This window comes from Euprymna scolopes, chromosome 30 (genome assembly GCF_053919585.1).
Source record: "Euprymna scolopes isolate OS-2025 chromosome 30, ASM5391958v1, whole genome shotgun sequence".
Classification (NCBI taxonomy): Eukaryota; Metazoa; Mollusca; class Cephalopoda; order Sepiida; family Sepiolidae; genus Euprymna; species Euprymna scolopes.
In genome coordinates, this window is record NC_136511.1 from 32088527 (window position 1) to 32109333 (window position 20807).

At 28.4% G+C, this 20807-nt stretch overlaps 1 protein-coding gene across 1 annotated transcript in view; it reads right to left on the minus strand.

Moving 5' to 3' along the window:
- Nucleotides 1-611: 611 nt before the first annotated feature.
- The window catches only part of LOC145254598 (uncharacterized), a 44742-nt gene continuing 24546 nt past the window's right edge, over nucleotides 612-20807 (minus strand). The window contains exons 4-7 of the mRNA XM_080113205.1: nucleotides 18471-18549; nucleotides 14695-14762; nucleotides 2191-2317; nucleotides 612-736 (exon numbers count right to left, since the gene is read on the minus strand). Of these exons, the coding sequence (XP_079969331.1) occupies nucleotides 677-736; nucleotides 2191-2317; nucleotides 14695-14762; nucleotides 18471-18549 (334 nt within the window). The 3' untranslated portion in view covers nucleotides 612-676. The remainder of the gene's footprint in view (nucleotides 737-2190; nucleotides 2318-14694; nucleotides 14763-18470; nucleotides 18550-20807) is intronic.

Below are 20807 nucleotides of genomic sequence, written 5' to 3' on the forward strand. Positions count from 1 at the left end.
TCCAGTCAGGATCAGCAGCGGCCCTCCCGTATGAAGACGAAAAGCTATAACTGAAAAATTCAAGTGGATTCCGTATATTTTATGTAGCAGTTCTGGTACGTGATTGGTTTATTTTCATCGGCTGTGTCTATAAATATAATCTTCGAAATCTTTGTGGTCATACGCAGTAAATGATGGCAAATTATATCGCAACCTTGTTAATAAAAATGACTCTTTTCAAAAGCAATATTCAAATATCACCATTTCCATTGTAAGTCCTATGGGCTTCGTCGAGATCAAGATAAAGGTGTCTCATCGCATACTAGCAATAAAGAAGTGCATTAAAGCCAAGTTAATTCACGATGCGCATTGATCTGACGCATTATTAATCGATCAAAGTCAATCACGCCATTTGTTTCCAATGCGATCGGTTAGAAGAGAAAACTTATTTTCATTGATCGCTCCTTAACAAGATGTTTAACGAATATTTATTAATGCACGTAGAGTCGTGTTTGTTGATTCCTTCTACGCACATTTATTTCAAGTGCGCTCTTCATTGTGAAGGTTTTAATGGCGATAAGAGGAGTACATCGTAAGATTTTATTAAAGACAAAAATAACAAAAAATATGAGTTTATGTTGATTTTTTTATTAAATAAAAGAATACAGAATAAATCCAGTGTTTTGGAGAAGTCGGTTTAAATCTCATCGTAAGAGGATTTATGCTTTAATCGACGAAACGTATAACGGCAACCATCCTAAAAAAGAAAGGAAAACGAACAAATTAAACAGTTAAAAGGAAAACGAACGATTTACACATTAAGAATGATGTCATTAGCTTCCTCTTAAAATTATAACGTAGCCGTTACAAACAAACAAACAAACAAACGAAATAAAATAAATAAACAAAAATCCGGGTCGGCATTTATTTTTAAACAAAAGCATTTATTACCGTAACGTCGCGACACCATTTAAAAATCTCTCGCTGCAACATGTCTATCAAACCTGATAAGGTTTCTCATTCTTCTGACCCCACGCTAGCCACAGCCGGCCCATTCTCTCATCTATTTTACACGTCCGCCTCCTTCGGCGTCAGCCTTTTCTGCCGACCAAGTGGTGTCCTTTTTTTTTTCGTTTTCTTCAGCGCACTTCTTAATTTGCATGCGCATTTAAACTTTGCTCCTGCTGCTAATACAATCGCTTACCATCTATCTGATAGCTGCTGCTGATATTTTTCTCACACGTTCATACACGTTCTATTACACAATAACACGGTCATGAAAATTAATCGTTCTGCCCTTTTTTGCTTCTTAGAGTGAAACCCCAAATTTGGCCAAAGTGCAGAATTTCTCCCGGTAAAGACTGGGGGCGGTATGAGGACTTAACATTTAAAGAGAAAATAGAAAGTACTTCCACTAAAGATGGATGCGATTGTAATGGTGTTGCTCCAATGATGAAATATAGGATTTTATTATAACGACTAAATGTGTCTAAAATGGCGTTCTTAAGTTACATAAGATAGTCTAAACATAATAAATTTGTATATGGCATCTGTTATTGCAAACATACGGTACTTTGGTCTAGAAAGGAATTTCTGCAATCTTTTATTACACATGGAGATATATAAACACACACACACACACATATATATATATCGTTAGATTCAGCCACTCTGATGAGTCATAGACGACGAAACACGTGTCAGTGGATAATTATATTTTAAAAATAATATATATATACCGCTCCCCATGGGGGGTATCAAATTAGTTCAAGGGGAAATTATTCCCAACTCGAATTTAGGTAAAAATGCACTTTCGTAAATAATTGAATTAATTCAAGACGTATCGCAAAAACAAAAACAAATAACACACACACGCGCGCACACACGCACACACACATACACCCACACACACACACATATATATATATATATATATGTGTGTGTGTGTGTGTGTATGTGTGTGTGTGTGTGTTTTGAAGCAGCGGTCTAAATCGTTGAATACTACAGAGTATACTAAGGTTATCGACGTACACTTTCACCAAAATCCAACTTATAACAAGCTCTGATTTGAGCGTATTTTTCTGGCTTTATCCTGACGCTGCCACTATAAAGTTTTAAAAGCATTTCAGACACTACAATATTCTCGACTGACTCAATATCAAATACTCTTTTGGCTTTAATATTAGATCGCCCATTAGTATGTTCACATACCCCGATTAAAGATGGAAGTCCGCACCAAAATGTCTGATTTGGAATTCGTTCACAGCCGGTCTTTTTCCTTAGGAAACTGTTCACCACGCAACCAATTGCGAAATAAACAATTATTATCACTAGCAATCTGAAAAAAAAAATGTAAATTAAAAAGAATGCAAATTGAAATTTCGCACAAAAACTTTAAAAACATAACACACACAAAAAAAACAAAACGTAAGTGAACAATGTTAGGTGGAAATCAATTTTTATGACAAATTTTATCTTAACATGTATTTCAAGGGAGGTAACTCTTATTTATGAAGTACTAGAAGGGAGACACGATGTTGTCCGGTATTGAATAAGGATCAAGAAATGTTCTACCTTCCTATAATTTTATTGTCAAGAAAACTGGTACAATCGTCCATTTTTTAATCAGTCTATCGGGATTAAGCTTTACATGCCGTCCTGTAGTGACTTAATCCACTACACTATAGTCAACATTGCACTGTAGAGAATCTACTGTTAATGTTATAAAATTATTTGTAAACAATTGCTCACTTAAAATGCAGAAGTCAAAAATCATGGTTCCATTATGCTGTAAACAGAAACATTCATTTCGAGCGTACCCCTGTCTTATCAAAGAACAAGCTGTTGATCTTTTTAAATTATTCTTTACATTATAACTTGAATTAAAGTTGATCTTTTTAAATTATTCTTTACATTATAACTTGAATTAAAGTTGATCTTTTTATATTATTCTTTACACTATAACTTGAATTAAAGTTGATCTTAGTAAATTATTCTTTACACTATAACTTGAATTAAAGTTGATCTTTTTAAATTATTCTTTACATTATAACTTGAATAAAAGTTGATCTTTTTATATTATTCTTTACATTATAACTTGAATTAAAGTTGATCGTTTTAAATTATTCTTTACACTATAACTTGAATTAAAGTTGATCGTTTTAAATTATTCTTTACATTATAACTTGAATTAAAGTTGATCTTTTTATATTATTCTTTACATTATAACTTGAATTAAAGTTGATCGTTTTAAATTATTCTTTACATTATAACTTGAATTAAAGTTGATCGTTTTAAATTATTCTTTACACTATAACTTGAATTAAAGTTGATCTTTTTAAATTATTCTTTACATTATAACTTGAATTAAAGTTGATCTTTTTATATTATTCTTTACATTATAACTTGAATTAAAGTTGATCTTTTTAAATTATTCTTTACACTATAACTTGAATTAAAGTTGATCTTTTTATATTATTCTTTACATTATAACTTGAATTAAAGTTGATCTTTTTAAATTATTCTTTACATTATAACTTGAATTAAAGTTGATCTTTTTATATTATTCTTTACACTATAACTTGAATTAAAGTTGATCTTTTTAAATTATTCTTTACATTATAACTTGAATTAAAGTTGATCTTTTTATATTATTCTTTACATTATAACTTGAATTAAAGTTGATCTTTTTAAATTATTCTTTACATTATAACTTGAATTAAAGTTGATCTTTTTAAATTATTCTTTACATTATAACTTGAATTAAAGTTGATCTTTTTATATTATTCTTTACATTATAACTTGAATTAAAGTTGATCTTTTTAAATTATTCTTTACACTATAACTTGAATTAAAGTTGATCTTTTTAAATTATTCTTTACATTATAACTTGAATTAAAGTTGATCTTTTTAAATTATTCTTTACATTATAACTTGAATTAAAGTTGATCTTTTTATATTATTCTTTACACTATAACTTGAATTAAAGTTGATCTTTTTAAATTATTCTTTACATTATAACTTGAATTAAAGTTGATCTTTTTAAATTATTCTTTACATTATAACTTGAATTAAAGTTGATCTTAGTAAATTATTCTTTACATTATAACTTGAATTAAAGTTGATCTTTTTAAATTATTCTTTACATTATAACTTGAATTAAAGTTGATCTTTTTAAATTATTCTTTACATTATAACTTGAATTAAAGTTGATCTTTTTATATTATTCTTTACACTATAACTTGAATTAAAGTTGATCTTAGTAAATTATTCTTTACACAATAACTTGAATTAAAGTTGATCTTTTTAAATTATTCTTTACATTATAACTTGAATTAAAGTTGATCTTTTTATATTATTCTTTACATTATAACTTGAATTAAAGTTGATCGTTTTAAATTATTCTTTACACTATAACTTGAATTAAAGTTGATCGTTTTAAATTATTCTTTACATTATAACTTGAATTAAAGTTGATCTTTTTATATTATTCTTTACATTATAACTTGAATTAAAGTTGATCTTTTTAAATTATTCTTTACACTATAACTTGAATTAAAGTTGATCGTTTTAAATTATTCTTTACACTATAACTTGAATTAAAGTTGATCGTTTTAAATTATTCTTTACATTATAACTTGAATTAAAGTTGATCTTTTTATATTATTCTTTACATTATAACTTGAATTAAAGTTGATCTTAGTAAATTATTCTTTACACTATAACTTGAATTAAAGTTGATCGTTTTAAATTATTCTTTACATTATAACTTGAATTAAAGTTGATCTTTTTAAATTATTCTTTACACTATAACTTGAATTAAAGTTGATCTTTTTAAATTATTCTTTACATTATAACTTGAATTAAAGTTGATCTTAGTAAATTATTCTTTACACTATAACTTGAATTAAAGTTGATCTTTTTAAATTATTCTTTACACTATAACTTGAATTAAAGTTGATCGTTTTAAATTATTCTTTACATTATAACTTGAATTAAAGTTGATCTTTTTATATTATTCTTTACATTATAACTTGAATTAAAGTTGATCTTAGTAAATTATTCTTTACACTATAACTTGAATTAAAGTTGATCGTTTTAAATTATTCTTTACATTATAACTTGAATTAAAGTTGATCTTTTTAAATTATTCTTTACACTATAACTTGAATTAAAGTTGATCGTTTTAAATTATTCTTTACATTATAACTTGAATTAAAGTTGATCTTTTTAAATTATTCTTTACACTATAACTTGAATTAAAGTTGATCGTTTTAAATTATTCTTTACATTATAACTTGAATTAAAGTTGATCTTTTTAAATTATTCTTTACATTATAACTTGAATTAAAGTTGATCTTTTTAAATTATTCTTTACATTATAACTTGAATTAAAGTTGATCTTTTTAAATTATTCTTTACACTATAACTTGAATTAAAGTTGATCGTTTTAAATTATTCTTTACATTATAACTTGAATTAAAGTTGATCTTTTTAAATTATTCTTTACACTATAACTTGAATTAAAGTTGATCGTTTTAAATTATTCTTTACATTATAACTTGAATTAAAGTTGATCTTTTTAAATTATTCTTTACATTATAACTTGAATTAAAGTTGATCGTTTTAAATTATTCTTTACACTATAACTTGAATTAAAGTTGATCTTTTTAAATTATTCTTTACACTATAACTTGAATTAAAGTTGATCGTTTTAAATTATTCTTTACATTATAACTTGAATTAAAGTTGATCTTTTTATATTATTCTTTACATTATAACTTGAATTAAAGTTGATCGTTTTAAATTATTCTTTACATTATAACTTGAATTAAAGTTGATCGTTTTAAATTATTCTTTACACTATAACTTGAATTAAAGTTGATCTTTTTAAATTATTCTTTACATTATAACTTGAATTAAAGTTGATCTTTTTATATTATTCTTTACATTATAACTTGAATTAAAGTTGATCTTTTTAAATTATTCTTTACACTATAACTTGAATTAAAGTTGATCTTTTTATATTATTCTTTACATTATAACTTGAATTAAAGTTGATCTTTTTAAATTATTCTTTACATTATAACTTGAATTAAAGTTGATCTTTTTATATTATTCTTTACACTATAACTTGAATTAAAGTTGATCTTTTTAAATTATTCTTTACATTATAACTTGAATTAAAGTTGATCTTTTTATATTATTCTTTACATTATAACTTGAATTAAAGTTGATTTTTTAAAATTATTCTTTACATTATAACTTGAATTAAAGTTGATCTTTTTAAATTATTCTTTACATTATAACTTGAATTAAAGTTGATCTTTTTATATTATTCTTTACATTATAACTTGAATTAAAGTTGATCTTTTTAAATTATTCTTTACACTATAACTTGAATTAAAGTTGATCTTTTTAAATTATTCTTTACATTATAACTTGAATTAAAGTTGATCGTTTTAAATTATTCTTTACATTATAACTTGAATTAAAGTTGATCTTTTTATATTATTCTTTACACTATAACTTGAATTAAAGTTGATCTTTTTAAATTATTCTTTACATTATAACTTGAATTAAAGTTGATCTTTTTAAATTATTCTTTACATTATAACTTGAATTAAAGTTGATCTTAGTAAATTATTCTTTACATTATAACTTGAATTAAAGTTGATCTTTTTAAATTATTCTTTACATTATAACTTGAATTAAAGTTGATCTTTTTATATTATTCTTTACACTATAACTTGAATTAAAGTTGATCTTTTTAAATTATTCTTTACATTATAACTTGAATTAAAGTTGATCTTTTTAAATTATTCTTTACACTATAACTTGAATTAAAGTTGATCTTTTTATATTATTCTTTACACTATAACTTGAATTAAAGTTGATCTTTTTAAATTATTCTTTACATTATAACTTGAATTAAAGTTGATCTTTTTATATTATTCTTTACATTATAACTTGAATTAAAGTTGATCTTTTTAAATTATTCTTTACATTATAACTTGAATTAAAGTTGATCTTTTTATATTATTCTTTACACTATAACTTGAATTAAAGTTGATCTTTTTAAATTATTCTTTACATTATAACTTGAATTAAAGTTGATCTTTTTATATTATTCTTTACATTATAACTTGAATTAAAGTTGATTTTTTTAAATTATTCTTTACATTATAACTTGAATTAAAGTTGATCTTTTTAAATTATTCTTTACATTATAACTTGAATTAAAGTTGATCTTTTTATATTATTCTTTACATTATAACTTGAATTAAAGTTGATCTTTTTAAATTATTCTTTACACTATAACTTGAATTAAAGTTGATCTTTTTAAATTATTCTTTACATTATAACTTGAATTAAAGTTGATCTTTTTAAATTATTCTTTACATTATAACTGTAATTAAAGTTGATCTTTTTAAATTATTCTTTACATTATAACTTGAATTAAAGTTGATCTTAGTAAATTATTCTTTACATTATAACTTGAATTAAAGTTGATCTTTTTAAATTATTCTTTACATTATAACTTGAATTAAAGTTGATCTTTTTATATTATTCTTTACACTATAACTTGAATTAAAGTTGATCTTTTTAAATTATTCTTTACATTATAACTTGAATTAAAGTTGATCTTTTTAAATTATTCTTTACACTATAACTTGAATTAAAGTTGATCTTTTTATATTATTCTTTACACTATAACTTGAATTAAAGTTGATCTTTTTAAATTATTCTTTACATTATAACTTGAATTAAAGTTGATCTTAGTAAATTATTCTTTACATTATAACTTGAATTAAAGTTGATCTTTTTAAATTATTCTTTACATTATAACTTGAATTAAAGTTGATCTTTTTATATTATTCTTTACACTATAACTTGAATTAAAGTTGATCTTTTTAAATTATTCTTTACATTATAACTTGAATTAAAGTTGATCTTTTTAAATTATTCTTTACATTATAACTTGAATTAAAGTTGATCTTTTTAAATTATTTTTTACACTATAACTTGAATTAAAGTTGATCGTTTTAAATTATTCTTTACATTATAACTTGAATTAAAGTTGATCTTAGTAAATTATTCTTTACATTATAACTTGAATTAAAGTTGATCTTTTTAAATTATTCTTTACATTATAACTTGAATTAAAGTTGATCTTTTTATATTATTCTTTACACTATAACTTGAATTAAAGTTGATCTTTTTAAATTATTCTTTACATTATAACTTGAATTAAAGTTGATTGTTTTAAATTATTCTTTACATTATAACTTGAATTAAAGTTGATCTTTTTAAATTATTCTTTACATTATAACTTGAATTAAAGTTGATTTTATTAAATTATTCTTTACATTATAACTTGAATTAAAGTTAAACGTGCGAAAGTCAAGTATCATGGTTCAACTTTGCTCTAAAAAGAAACATCTATTTCGAACTCGCTCCTGTCTTATAAAAGAATTTACGGTTGATTTTATAGACTGGGTCTTTCTGTTTGTGTATTTTCAAAAATTCTCAAATGCACTACTTATCTTAGGTTGTATAAACGTGCTAACCTGAGTAAAATCGAACTTCTTTCTTTAATCAGATGTTTTCCATGATCGATTTTCGATATTTTTCAAATAAAAAACCTACGTAAGAACACTCCAGACATATGAAATACATTCCTGTGAAATGAAAAAAATCGGCCCAATTGTTTCCGAGTCAATGGGGACTTTCACACAAAGTTCATTCTATATAATAATTGAGATTAACGATAAAAACTTACACAGAATAATGTCAAGCATCCTGGAACCCATTAGTTAGACATGCAAATTGATAAATGATATTAAAATTAGACTGAATTTGTTTTCTTTAATGGAATTCTAACATCTGTGGATCCATTAATGCCAAAGAAAAATGGTTTAATTGGTTTTGTTTTCAAAGTATGAGTTTTTAATTTTGTTTCATTCGTTATATTGTGTTGAGAATGCTTATCTTTTACTTACGTTCACCCCAAACAAGACATCTCACCACTCGGATGTAAGAGGTTACTATTTAGGATCATGTTTAGGGATTATGAGCAAGATGTTGGTTTGCATACATTTACACCTGCATGTCAGTACATTAAGGGAAGCAGATAACAGGAAAGGAATTCCGAAATATAGCTGTGTGAAGGAAAACAAAAAAAAAAACTTTTTGCGTACAATCACTACAGTCAGATAAGCAAGTTGCACGAAGGGGATTCCAACGTCTAGCTGTCGGAAAGAGAAAACTAGAGAAGAAGGCCTTCTACAGTGAAGAGTGTAATTTTGTTGCTTTAAGAAATGGTTTCTAGCCTGATATCTTTGAGAAAGTTCCTGAAGTTCCTGCCTGGTAATATTTTTTTGAGTTTGTCATATTTTGTGTTTGACTGTAAGGCAATTTTACATGTTTGGCATTTCGGAAGTCTTCACCTTTTAGATATTATGAATGAGTAATATATGCGGTGATTTCAATAAATTTCGAGACGTTTTCTTGTACAAGCATTTAAAATTGCCGCAGACTCTTATGAATTCAGTATGTTATTGCTATATATCTTATGAGATGACTGACCATTTTTTATGATTTCAGGTTCAAATAAACAGCTACAGCAGAAATTCAAAATACACCCTACTTAGGCCTGCTTGTCATAGCCAGTGAAATTTAAACATGCAATCTGAACGTTTAATATGCAATAGATTTTGTTTTTACTTGGAGAAAAATGCCATAAAAACTATGGAATCCTTTAAACTGCTTTGGAACAATCTTGCATGGATTGAGCATCAGGTTTTTGAGTGGCATAGGATTCAAAGAAGACAGGGAGTGTGAAAGATTATGAAAGGTGTGAAAGGAGGAAGGAAGTCAGAATTGATTGGCCAAATAGAGAATTTCATGGATAAGGACCGTTGTGAGTTTATAGAGACAAGTGCATAGTTTGATGTTAGTGTGGGAACTGTGAACACAAATCATTCGCAAGGAACTGAATATTAAGAAAATTTCAGTGAAGTTTGTCCCAAAGGTGCTCAGAGAAAATCAGACTATTTGACCAAGATAGGCAACAAAACAGTTCCGAACCCTCCCTAGTCTAGTCCTTGCTCCCTGTGACTTTCGCTTATTCCCTAAGTTCCAAGAAAATCTTAGAGGCTGTCGTTATGAGACAATTGAGGAAATGAAAGAGGTTGTGATACGAGTATTTGACAGATTCACGCAAGAAGATTTCCATGGGCTTTCACGAAGTTATTGGAACGGTATAAGTGCATTGCAACCAGAGGAGATTACTTCGAAGGCGAAGGTCTTTCATGTGTGTGCTGTCAATAAAAATGTCCATACGAAAAAAAAGTCTGGAAACTGATTTAAGGAACCTCGTATATATATATATATATATATATATATATATATATATATATATATATATATATATATATATATATATATTCTTTTTTTGCGATCTTAATGGATAATTTTTCAATTTGCCGAGCGGTCTTTTTGATTTCGGTAGGTAAAAAAATTATAAATACGCCAAGCCTCGAAGAAAAGAAAAAAGAAAACGAAAACAGCAACACTCGCTCCCGATGATAATCGGATGCACCGACAGAAAGCCCTTGAGAAGAATATGGCCGAACAACAACCGTTGGGCGCAATTCTATATAAGCTACCTACCGAAATTAAAAGACCGCACGGCAAATTGAAAAAATATGAATTAAGATCGGAAAAAGAATATTATCATTGTGTTCAATGAGATGTGTTTGAATAATGACTTGCTGCCAATATATATATATATATATATATATATATATATATATATATATATATATATATATATATGTGTGTGTGTGTGTGTGTGTGTGTGTGTGTGTGTTTCACATTCTCATTCTATATCTTATCTTCGGATGCTCAGCAGTTCTATGACTTCTAATTTGATCTCGGGTTAGTGCTTGTACAGTTTGTCCCATGCTTTTTGCTATTTTTTTCCTTATATGGATTGATTTACGTTTTGTAATCTGTTTGTGTGAGAGAAAGTTCTTTCATCGCCAATTTGGTTACCACCTTTGGAACCTGGAAACTATGGCACTAACTCTAGGCGGATTTTACGGCTTCCTCCGAATTAGGAAGTTCTACGAGAATATGATATTCACGAACGGCCTTCGGTCGCATGTATATCCCCCTTAGGTGAGATAATGTTGTAGTGGACTGGTGGATATGTTATATATAAATCCAGTCGTTAGGAAAAATAGGAGAAATGAATGGAATTGAAAAGGAAAAATGAATTGCTTTGAGGAAGAAACGAACAACGCGTTTATTTGAATTAAACGAACTAGAATTTATTTCGTGAAGAAAAACATGAAAGAAAAGGGTACAGCACGCGTTTAGTTTGGCGTGCGTCTCTCGTTGTTTACTGGTGAGAAGGAAAGTCCATTGTTGTAGAGAGAGAAAGAGAGAAAGTCAATCCAGTTTGGTGTGCGTCTCTCGCTGTTAGCTGGTGAGAAGGAAAGTCTATTATAGTATATATAGAGAGAAAATGAGAAAAAGTCAATCCAGACCATGGAGATAGAAAACGTGTTAGGTGTACGTACTGTCTGTTAACTCTTGCCCCCACACATACAGTAACAGGGGACGTGACGTGCGCGGGCGCGCGCGCCCCGAAAGGGGCGAATGGTTCGTAGACCACTCAGCTCGGAAGGCGAGTTGAAAAAGGAGGAAGCAGCTTATTGCTCTTGCTTTTATAGTTGTTTCCGGTGGTCTTTTGCGCATGTGTGGATTTCCTTCAAAGGGGAAGTGACGTTGCCCATGTGTGCGTACGTGTGCGCGTATGTGTGCGTACATGTGTGTACGTTAGCGTTTGTGTGTATGCACGTGAATGTGGGTGTATGTACATGAACGTGAAGACATCTACGTGTGTGTACGTGTGCGCACGTATGTTTGTGTGCGCGTATGTATATAACAAGAAATGTGATTTGAAATGCGAACGCGTGTTTTTGTGTGAGACTTGGAAAGGCTCCCACAATGTAAAGGTTTTGCAACTCTTGTAGGGAGGTATCGCCCTCCTTCTACATACAGCGTCTAGTATTCTCAAATTGGTCACCTATGTAGGCGCAGTGTTGCTTAACTTCAGTGATCTAACGATAACCAATGTGTCAACGTTATTATACCGTATTTTGGCCCTTTTGCAAGAGTGTTAGCTTTTTGGCTGTCCTTGCTAACAACATGATTAGCTGTCCATGTGTCCATGCTTAGAATTAGAAGTTGTCCAATGAAAAATAATTAACTTTAGAAATCAACTGAAATATTTTCATGAAAAAGAGAAATATTTCTTTTGTGTTTGATTTAATATTTCATACACAGGCTAAGATAATGCACTTATTGATTAATTACCTAACGAGTTAAATAATAATACAATTGATAGTATTTTTTACAGACAAGATAATAAAAAGGGATGATAAATAATTATTACAACCTAAATGTATATACAAAAAAACAAACAAAAAACGGTGAAAGTTTTTTTCATAGTACTGTTCCGTTTGCGATTTATTTTAAAATAGATTGAAACAAAAGGTTTTCATTTCTTGCAGTTGTGTTTGGTGCGAGACTATGAACATCAATTCCAGTCAATACAATCCCGGGCAGTATGGGACGTTTAAAGTTACTTTTTAACCGTATTGTACATTCGTATTGAATAGAGTCCATAAATATTAGTCTTGATTTTAAACTATTAGTGCTATATTTAATACTATATTTAGTGATGCTGATGTGGTATATCTAATTTTCAAAAACAAAAACAAAAAATAAATAAATCTTACTATTTTCTTCTAGCTGGGATGCGTGTCCTACTGTTATATAGGTGTTTCATTATTATTATTATTATTATTATTATTATTATTATTATTATTGTTATTATTATTATTGTTATTATGGTTCGTTGTTAGGAAGTCTTAATAAAAGTGAGTCTTAGAGAGTCTTATTAAGAGAGATGTTGCGTTCTGTGTTCGTGTTATGAAGAGATTCATATATATATATATAAAATGTTCATACTTAGAAGTGTAGTAGAAGCTCTTAGAGTGAGGAGACAGTCTTGAGACAGTCTTAGTGTTCACATTGTAGATATGAGATGTAGAGACATTGTGTATGTGAAGACATTTTAAAACACAAGACTCACTTTTATTAAGACTTCCTAACAACGAACCATAATAATGACAATTTCACTTTACCTTTTGGTAGAATTACAACACAAAGACGACGTTTATAAAAACACATGATGATACGTTTATTTCTTCTTCGACCGGTCGGTGGTTTTCTTAGTCAGGAATTCAAAGTTTTACATTCTATGTTTCAAAGGTGACCGTCTCGCTTCCAGACGTTCGACTGTCCATCTCTGGACTCCAGACTGTCGTCTGTCGTCCTCAGACTCTCTCTGCTTAACTCTAAAGTCTCTAACTATATCGAGAACTTCCCATTTTCCATGACGTCATACACATGTTAAAACATGTCTTCTTTCACGTGTTCTGGAAATGCGTGTCCAAAACATTTTCCTTTGTTTACAAAAGGAATTTTAACCTATATTTCCAGTAACCTATATTTCCAATATGTTAAAAACATGTTTATTAAATTATCCTATAGTTGCATTCCTCAATTCAATTTCATAACAGAATTGACAAATGCACATTCCTTTTCTTAAAACTATTTTATCTCTAAGCTAAACAATGGTTTGTTTTTACATTCCATTTTCTAATTCTCTCTCGTAATCTATTTCTAAACCTAAATTACGAGGTTCGAATTTCGTCTATTCTATTTCATTTTTACATTTAACTAATTCCCTATTTTTATACTTACATGAAAAGGGGACAGCCCTTATCATGTAACACTACCGGATGTACCAACATTCACCTACTATCAACTGAGAGATCATTTTAAAGATTCTAATCATCGCTTTCAATGAAAATGTTTGTATCCCTCTTGCACTTTGATCACCGGGTATATTTGCCAAGTAATTTTTGAAATTCTTTTTCATGAGTCCGGTTGTGTCTATAATTACCGGGATGATAAAGATTCCAGATTCTTTCCATCTCGTAAATAAAGCTTTTCTCAAGGAGAATAGAAAGTGTTTCATGGGTTTATTTTCGGCAACCGCGTGACTTTCACTTCCGTATTTTCTCCTACACTCCTCAAATTCTATGAACGATGTTTTTGGCAAAAAAGGAAGAATTACTATTTTCTGGGTCAGAATCTATTCAATTTAATATTTATCATGGGAAAGTTTTTTTTTTTTTTAATTTTTTTACCTTGTAGTAGTTTTTTTTTTTTTAGCTCCGTACATTAAGTGGCTTCATGCATTGTCTGGAGTGATTTTCATAAAAATACACGGGACCTTTGTATTTCGTTATCTATTCGTTTTATTAATAGTGAACAACATGCCCGTTTGGCTGGGAACAAAGTGTAGTCTCTGTTTTAATACTACACTTCACCTTTTCTGTCTGAGACAATTTCTATTTTTGTTCCTATTCAGAATGCCCCTTTTTGGAGAGCTGGATTTTCCTCACATTAAAAACTAACTTTGTGTCTAACTCTGTCCCCGTGGGAAGGCTAATAAATAGGAACAACGTGCTCTTTTATATCATTTTCATATTTTATGATGAAAATACATTTATTATACTAAGACTGTAGAGATATGTATATCAGAATATTTACTCAAATAAAATCGCTTACGTTATCAGTATAACCGATCCTGTAGAGAGGGAGCTTTTCGGTTTGCAAGGTCCATGGTATCTGGCCATCTACAAGAGAAAGTTAGAAGAAATTCAATCTAATTTAATTTGCACGAATTTTCGCATCACTTGAGTCATCAATTTTTTATGTTTGTCATCTTTGAAAAAAATAAAAAATAAAAATTCACAAGAAAAATCTATCTATAATATAAATCTCACCTGTCTGTTTAAATGTATGTATGTATGTATTTATGTATGTATGTATGTATGTATGTATGTATGTATGTATGTATGTATGTATGCCTGCCTAAAACTTTCAACAGAGGTGACGGATTTTCACGAGATCGGTATCATTTTGAAGCTCAATATTTCGGACGACAAATATCGAAAAATTGGCTAAAAAATTTATTCCCTCACCCTCAACTGGGCACTTTTATACAGCGAAGGGTCGGTTTTCCGCCGATATTTGACATACATAGGCCTTGTTTTGTTTTATATTTAACTAGTAAAAGTACCCGTCATTGACTGGGTTCAAAAACAGCCCACAGAAAACGGACTCTGATTTATGAAAGTATGATAGGTTATGAAAAGAAAGGGTTGTAAATTTGGGTAGAATTTGGGGGTATCAAGACCAAAGCAAAATATGATGAAAGTAAAAATAAAATAGATAAACCCCATAATTGATTATACCATACCTGTTCACACTGAAACACTTATCACAATATTCTGTCGATCTATATTAAAAAACTTTGTTAAACTTTGTGAAATATTTCCATTCTATGGAGATCAGGTGCGAACGAACACCCCATAATTTTATTATACCATATGTCTTCAAACTGAAACATAATTATCAAAGAATACTTACGCAGATAGATATGAAAAGTCTTTATTGAAGAACGCAGACCCCACCATTTTAATAATACCATCCCTAAGTTAAAATATACTTATCAAAGTATTCTTATGTACATCTATATCAAAAACACATGTAAACGTTTTTTTTTTTAATTTAAAATTTTTTATTTCCATACTTTGTGGACCAGGCGCGAACGCAGACCCCACAATTTTAATAAACCATCGTTCTGTCAGATACAACATACCCATTCCTGTGTCTCGATACATCTTCTATCATTATATGTAATCAGTTTTTTTAAACTAGTCAACCATATAGGAGCCTATTCGTGACCACACACACATTCAGCTTTATATAATAGATTTTAAATACATAATTTTTGTTTCAGTTTTTATACTTAATTTTAAATACATAATCTTGTTTTGTGGTGTTTATATAATTTTTAATACAAAAAATTGTTTTTCTTTTATATGTAATTTTTTATACATAATTTTTATTGTATTTGTTATGTAATCTTAAATACATAATTTGTATTTTTGTATGTCATTTGTAATTTAAACAAAACAATTCTTGTATTTGTATTTTTATGCAATTTTACATGCAAAAGTCTTGTTTTGTTTTTCTATTTAGTTTTTAATACATAATTCTTGTTTCTGATTTTTGTATGTATTTTAAAATAGCTAATTATTGTTCTTGCTTTTATATCGAATTATAATTATGTATATTTTGTTTTTATTGTTATATGTAATTTTAAATACAAAATCTTTGTTTTTCTATTTTTAATAAAAATACATAATCTTTGATTTGACTTTTCATCTGTAATTTTACATATATAATCATTGTTTTGTGTTATATTTAATTTTCAACACATACATTTTGTTTTTGTTTTCATATGTATTCTTAAATAAATAAATCTTGAATTTTTGCAATTTTAAATACATAATTCTTGTTGTTGTTTTCTTACATATAATTTTAAATACATAGATTTTGTTTTTGTCTGATATGTAATTTTAAATACATAATTTTTATTTTTGTTTTCTTCATATGTAATTTTAAATACATAATTTTTATTTTTGTTTTTTTCATATTTAATTTTAAATAGATAATCGTTATTTTTGTTTATTCATATGTAATTTTAAGTACATAATTTTTATTTTTGTTTTTTTTTCATATTTAATTTTCAATACATAATCGTTATTTTTGTTTATTCATATGTAATTTTAAATACATAATTTTTATTTTTGTTTTTTTTTCTATGTAATTTTAAATACTTAATGCTTATTTTTGGTTTCTTCATATGTAATTTTAAATACTTAATTTTATTTTTGTTTTTTATATGTAATTTTGAATACTTAATTTTTATTTTTTTTCTATGTAATTTTAAATACATAATTTTTATTTTTGTTTTTTTATATTTAATTTTATATACAAAATTTTTTTCCTACGTAATTTTAAATACATAATTTTTATATTTGTTTATTCATATGTAATTTTAAATACATAATTTTATTTTTGTTTTTTTCTATGTAATTTTAAATATATAATTTTTATTTTTGCTTTTTTCATATTTAATTTTATATACAAAATGTTTTTCATACGTAATTTTAAATACATAATTTTTATTTTTGTTTATTCAAATGTGATTTTAAATAAATATATTTTGTTTTTGCTTGATATGTAATTTTAAATACAAAATTCTTATTTGTGTTTTTTATATGTAATTTTAAATACAAAATTTTTATTCTTTTTTTTTATATGTAATTTTAAATACATAATGTTTATTTTTGTTTTTTATATGTAATTTTAAATACAAAATTTTTATTTTTGTTTATTCATATGTAATTTATATACATAATGTTTGTTTTGTTTTTATATTTTATATTTCATTTTTAATACATAATTCTTTTTTGTCTTTCATTTATGTTGAATCAAATAGTTTCAGAATAAATCGAATAATTTTCATAATTTCTGGAATTTTAAAGTAAATTATAAATGAATTTTTGTGCTTTAATCAACGTAATTAAAAGAACATTAACACTGACACGGCACACGACTTTTCTCTTTGAAATGTGTTCTTCTTCGAGCGAATATTTAATAAGTTCCATTTCAGTATAAATATTTTTCTCTTTCTCATTGCTTATTTTAGAAGTTTTCTAATCATATTTCTAAAGAACTTTTATTCTATTTTTGACGGTCTTATAACATTTTTTCAAGAGTGCGCGCATGCAAATGCATTTAAAATGACATCACCGGTACAAAACACTATAAAGATGTGAGTGACGTTACAGCTGTAATGAGAAGTCTCTCCTGGCGTGCGAATGAGGAAATAAATATCATGGTTACAACGGGAAAAATTGAGTTTAAGTTCTTTTTTATTTATTTTAATTAGGAGATTCGAAGTTCCTATCCGTCGCGATTACCACCTGACGAAGGCCAGAAGAATACTTGGCCGAAACGTCGTAAAACAATAACTAATAAATATGAGAATAATAGTCCGCAATAAAAAAAAATAATATTCATTTTGATACTTTGCCTACTTTGCGACTGAGTCTACAACATGTTGAGCAACGTTACAGTTTTACTATTCGACATATCTTGCTTGTTTGTACCAAAAAGCATGAGGTAATTTTTCAATGAGTTCTCTACGGTGGCCCTGATTCTGCGCATTTATTGGTGGATCTGTACTTCAGTGTCACACGTTCCGATGTAATGTTGCAAGAAAGCACACAAATTTGGCCGCCATCAATTAATGCAACTTAATTTCATAAATGTGGAAGATTTCATTCAAATTACTCAATGCTATGATTGTAAGCAGTTAAGACCGAATATCATTGCGTCTGGATGTGAAGATGTTACACAAGAGCCAACGCCAATGAAAAGAAAATTTTTGTTGAACTAGACATAACAAATAACACAATGATACTTACTAAAGGAGTAAGGGTTTCGCTGTCTTGCACAAATGTCGGTGGTACATTTTCATCACACAAAAGAGTAATTTGTGTAACACTGCAAAAAACAAAACAAAAAAAAAACACAAAATGAATGCCTTTCCACCATAATTAAAAGATATTAGACCGAGAAAAAAGTTCTTGCAGAATGTTTCATGTTGATTTCAAATAATGTATTTTAAAATAAGTTTTTGTTATAATACCTTTAGTTTATATAACATTTTTAAGAGATATTTTTGCTCTATCTAATCGTTTAAATTACAATAGTTTGAAAACAATTGTCTTCTTTTTAGAACGCTGAATACAAGACGGAAAACAATTCGCACACTTTTCTTATTTCAATTCAAGCTAGGCCGAAAACTGCTGAAACAGCTCACAATATCAATGAAGCGTTTGGCCCAGTAAGCACTGCTGGACGCCCAACACAATGGTGGTTTAAGAAATTTCGTGGCGGCGATGACAATCTTGAAGATGATAAGCGCAGTAGTCGGTCGTCGGAAATTGACAACGATCAATTAAGAGCCTTAGTCGAAGCCAATCAACGCATAAGGGTTCGAGAAGTTGTTTCTGAATTAGACGTAACGTATACGACGATTTTTAACCACTTGAGAAAAACTCAAAAGACTTGATAAATTGGTGCTTCACGAATTGAACGACAACCAAAACAAACGCTGTGATGAAATATCATCTTCCCTTCTTTTACGCAACAAGAACGACCCGTTTCTCGACCTAGTTGTGACTTGTGATCAAAAGTGGACAATTCGCAACAAACGGCGACGCTCAGCTTAATGGTTAGAAGCCGACAAAAATCTGCGACACATCGCGAAGCCAGAGTTGCACCAAAAGAAGGTGATGCTGACTGTTTGTTAATTTTCTATCGGTCTTTTGAATGCAGGCAGAACCATTACAGCGGAGAAGTATTGTCAACAAATGGATGGTATGCATCAGAAACTTTAATAACAACACCCAGGCAACAGAAACGGCACAATTCTCCTCCACAATAATACCCGATCGCACGTTGCTAAACCGACTCTGCAGATATTGAACGAATTGGGCTACAAAACTCTGCTTCATCGATACTCTCAAGACTTCTCACGTACCGACTACCACTTTTTCAAACATCTTGACAAATTTCTGAGCGAGAAATGCATAAAAAACTTTCCCTAAAAGTCACCTACTAATGTCACTGAATGGAGTACAACACATGTCGTATGAGGCGCCTTCCACAAGTTTCCAGATATTTTTCGTACAGGCACCGTTATTGTTAGTACACACATATGAAACTCTACTCAGCTTTGTAGTAATCTCCTCCGGCTACAATACACGTCTTCAGCAGAAGGTAAGATTTTAGCATTACTTGTATAAATACACGATTTCCATTGGGAAAAGTGTGTTGATTATAATGGTATTTATTTCGACCAATAAATATTTGTTTGAGCCAAGATATGTGCATCTGAATTTGAAAGTTAAAAACCGCAAGAACTTTCTTGTCGATCTGATATATTTGTACATAAAAAAGGTTATTGCATAGTTCCGGGTTCATATAAATACCAACTCACTATTAGTAATACGATGGTTGTTTTAAAAGTAATGACTTCTAGAGTTTATTCCGCTTTAATGAATCAGAGGGGATTGCAAAATGCATTCTTATCATGACTGAACTTATGCATTTATAACATGAATTTTCATCTTTCTGTTGCATGTATTGACAGTGTGATATTTTAAGAAAGCAACTCCTTTCATAGACGTGCGTTATTGAATTCCTCCATTCAGAAAATACATTAAACTGATCAACATTCACCGGTTCCTGTTGAATGTTAATTAGCGACAGTGCTGTGAGTGAGAAAGCACACTCCGGACGCCCATAGGCAGCCACGGGTCCTGAAAATTTACCACCTCATCCGCGTTGATCGGTAAATGATAGTGAATGAATTGCGTGTAGAGTTAAATGTGGATGTTTATTAAATGTGTGTGTTTATTACATGTGGAGGGTTATTAAATGTGCATGTTTATTAAATGTGCATGTTTATTAAATGTGGATGTTTCTTAAATGTGTGTGTTTATTACATGTGGATGTTTATTAAATGTGCATGTTTATTAAATGTGCATGTTTATTAAATGTGCATGTTTATTTAATGTGTGTGTTTATTAAAGGTGGATGTTTATTAAAGGTGGCTGTTTATGAATGTGCATGTTTATTAAATGTGCACGTTTATCAACTATACGTGCTAATACAATGTGCATGTTTATCAAATTTGCATTTTTATTAAATGTGCATGTTTATTAAATGTGGATGTTTATTAAATGGGCATTTTT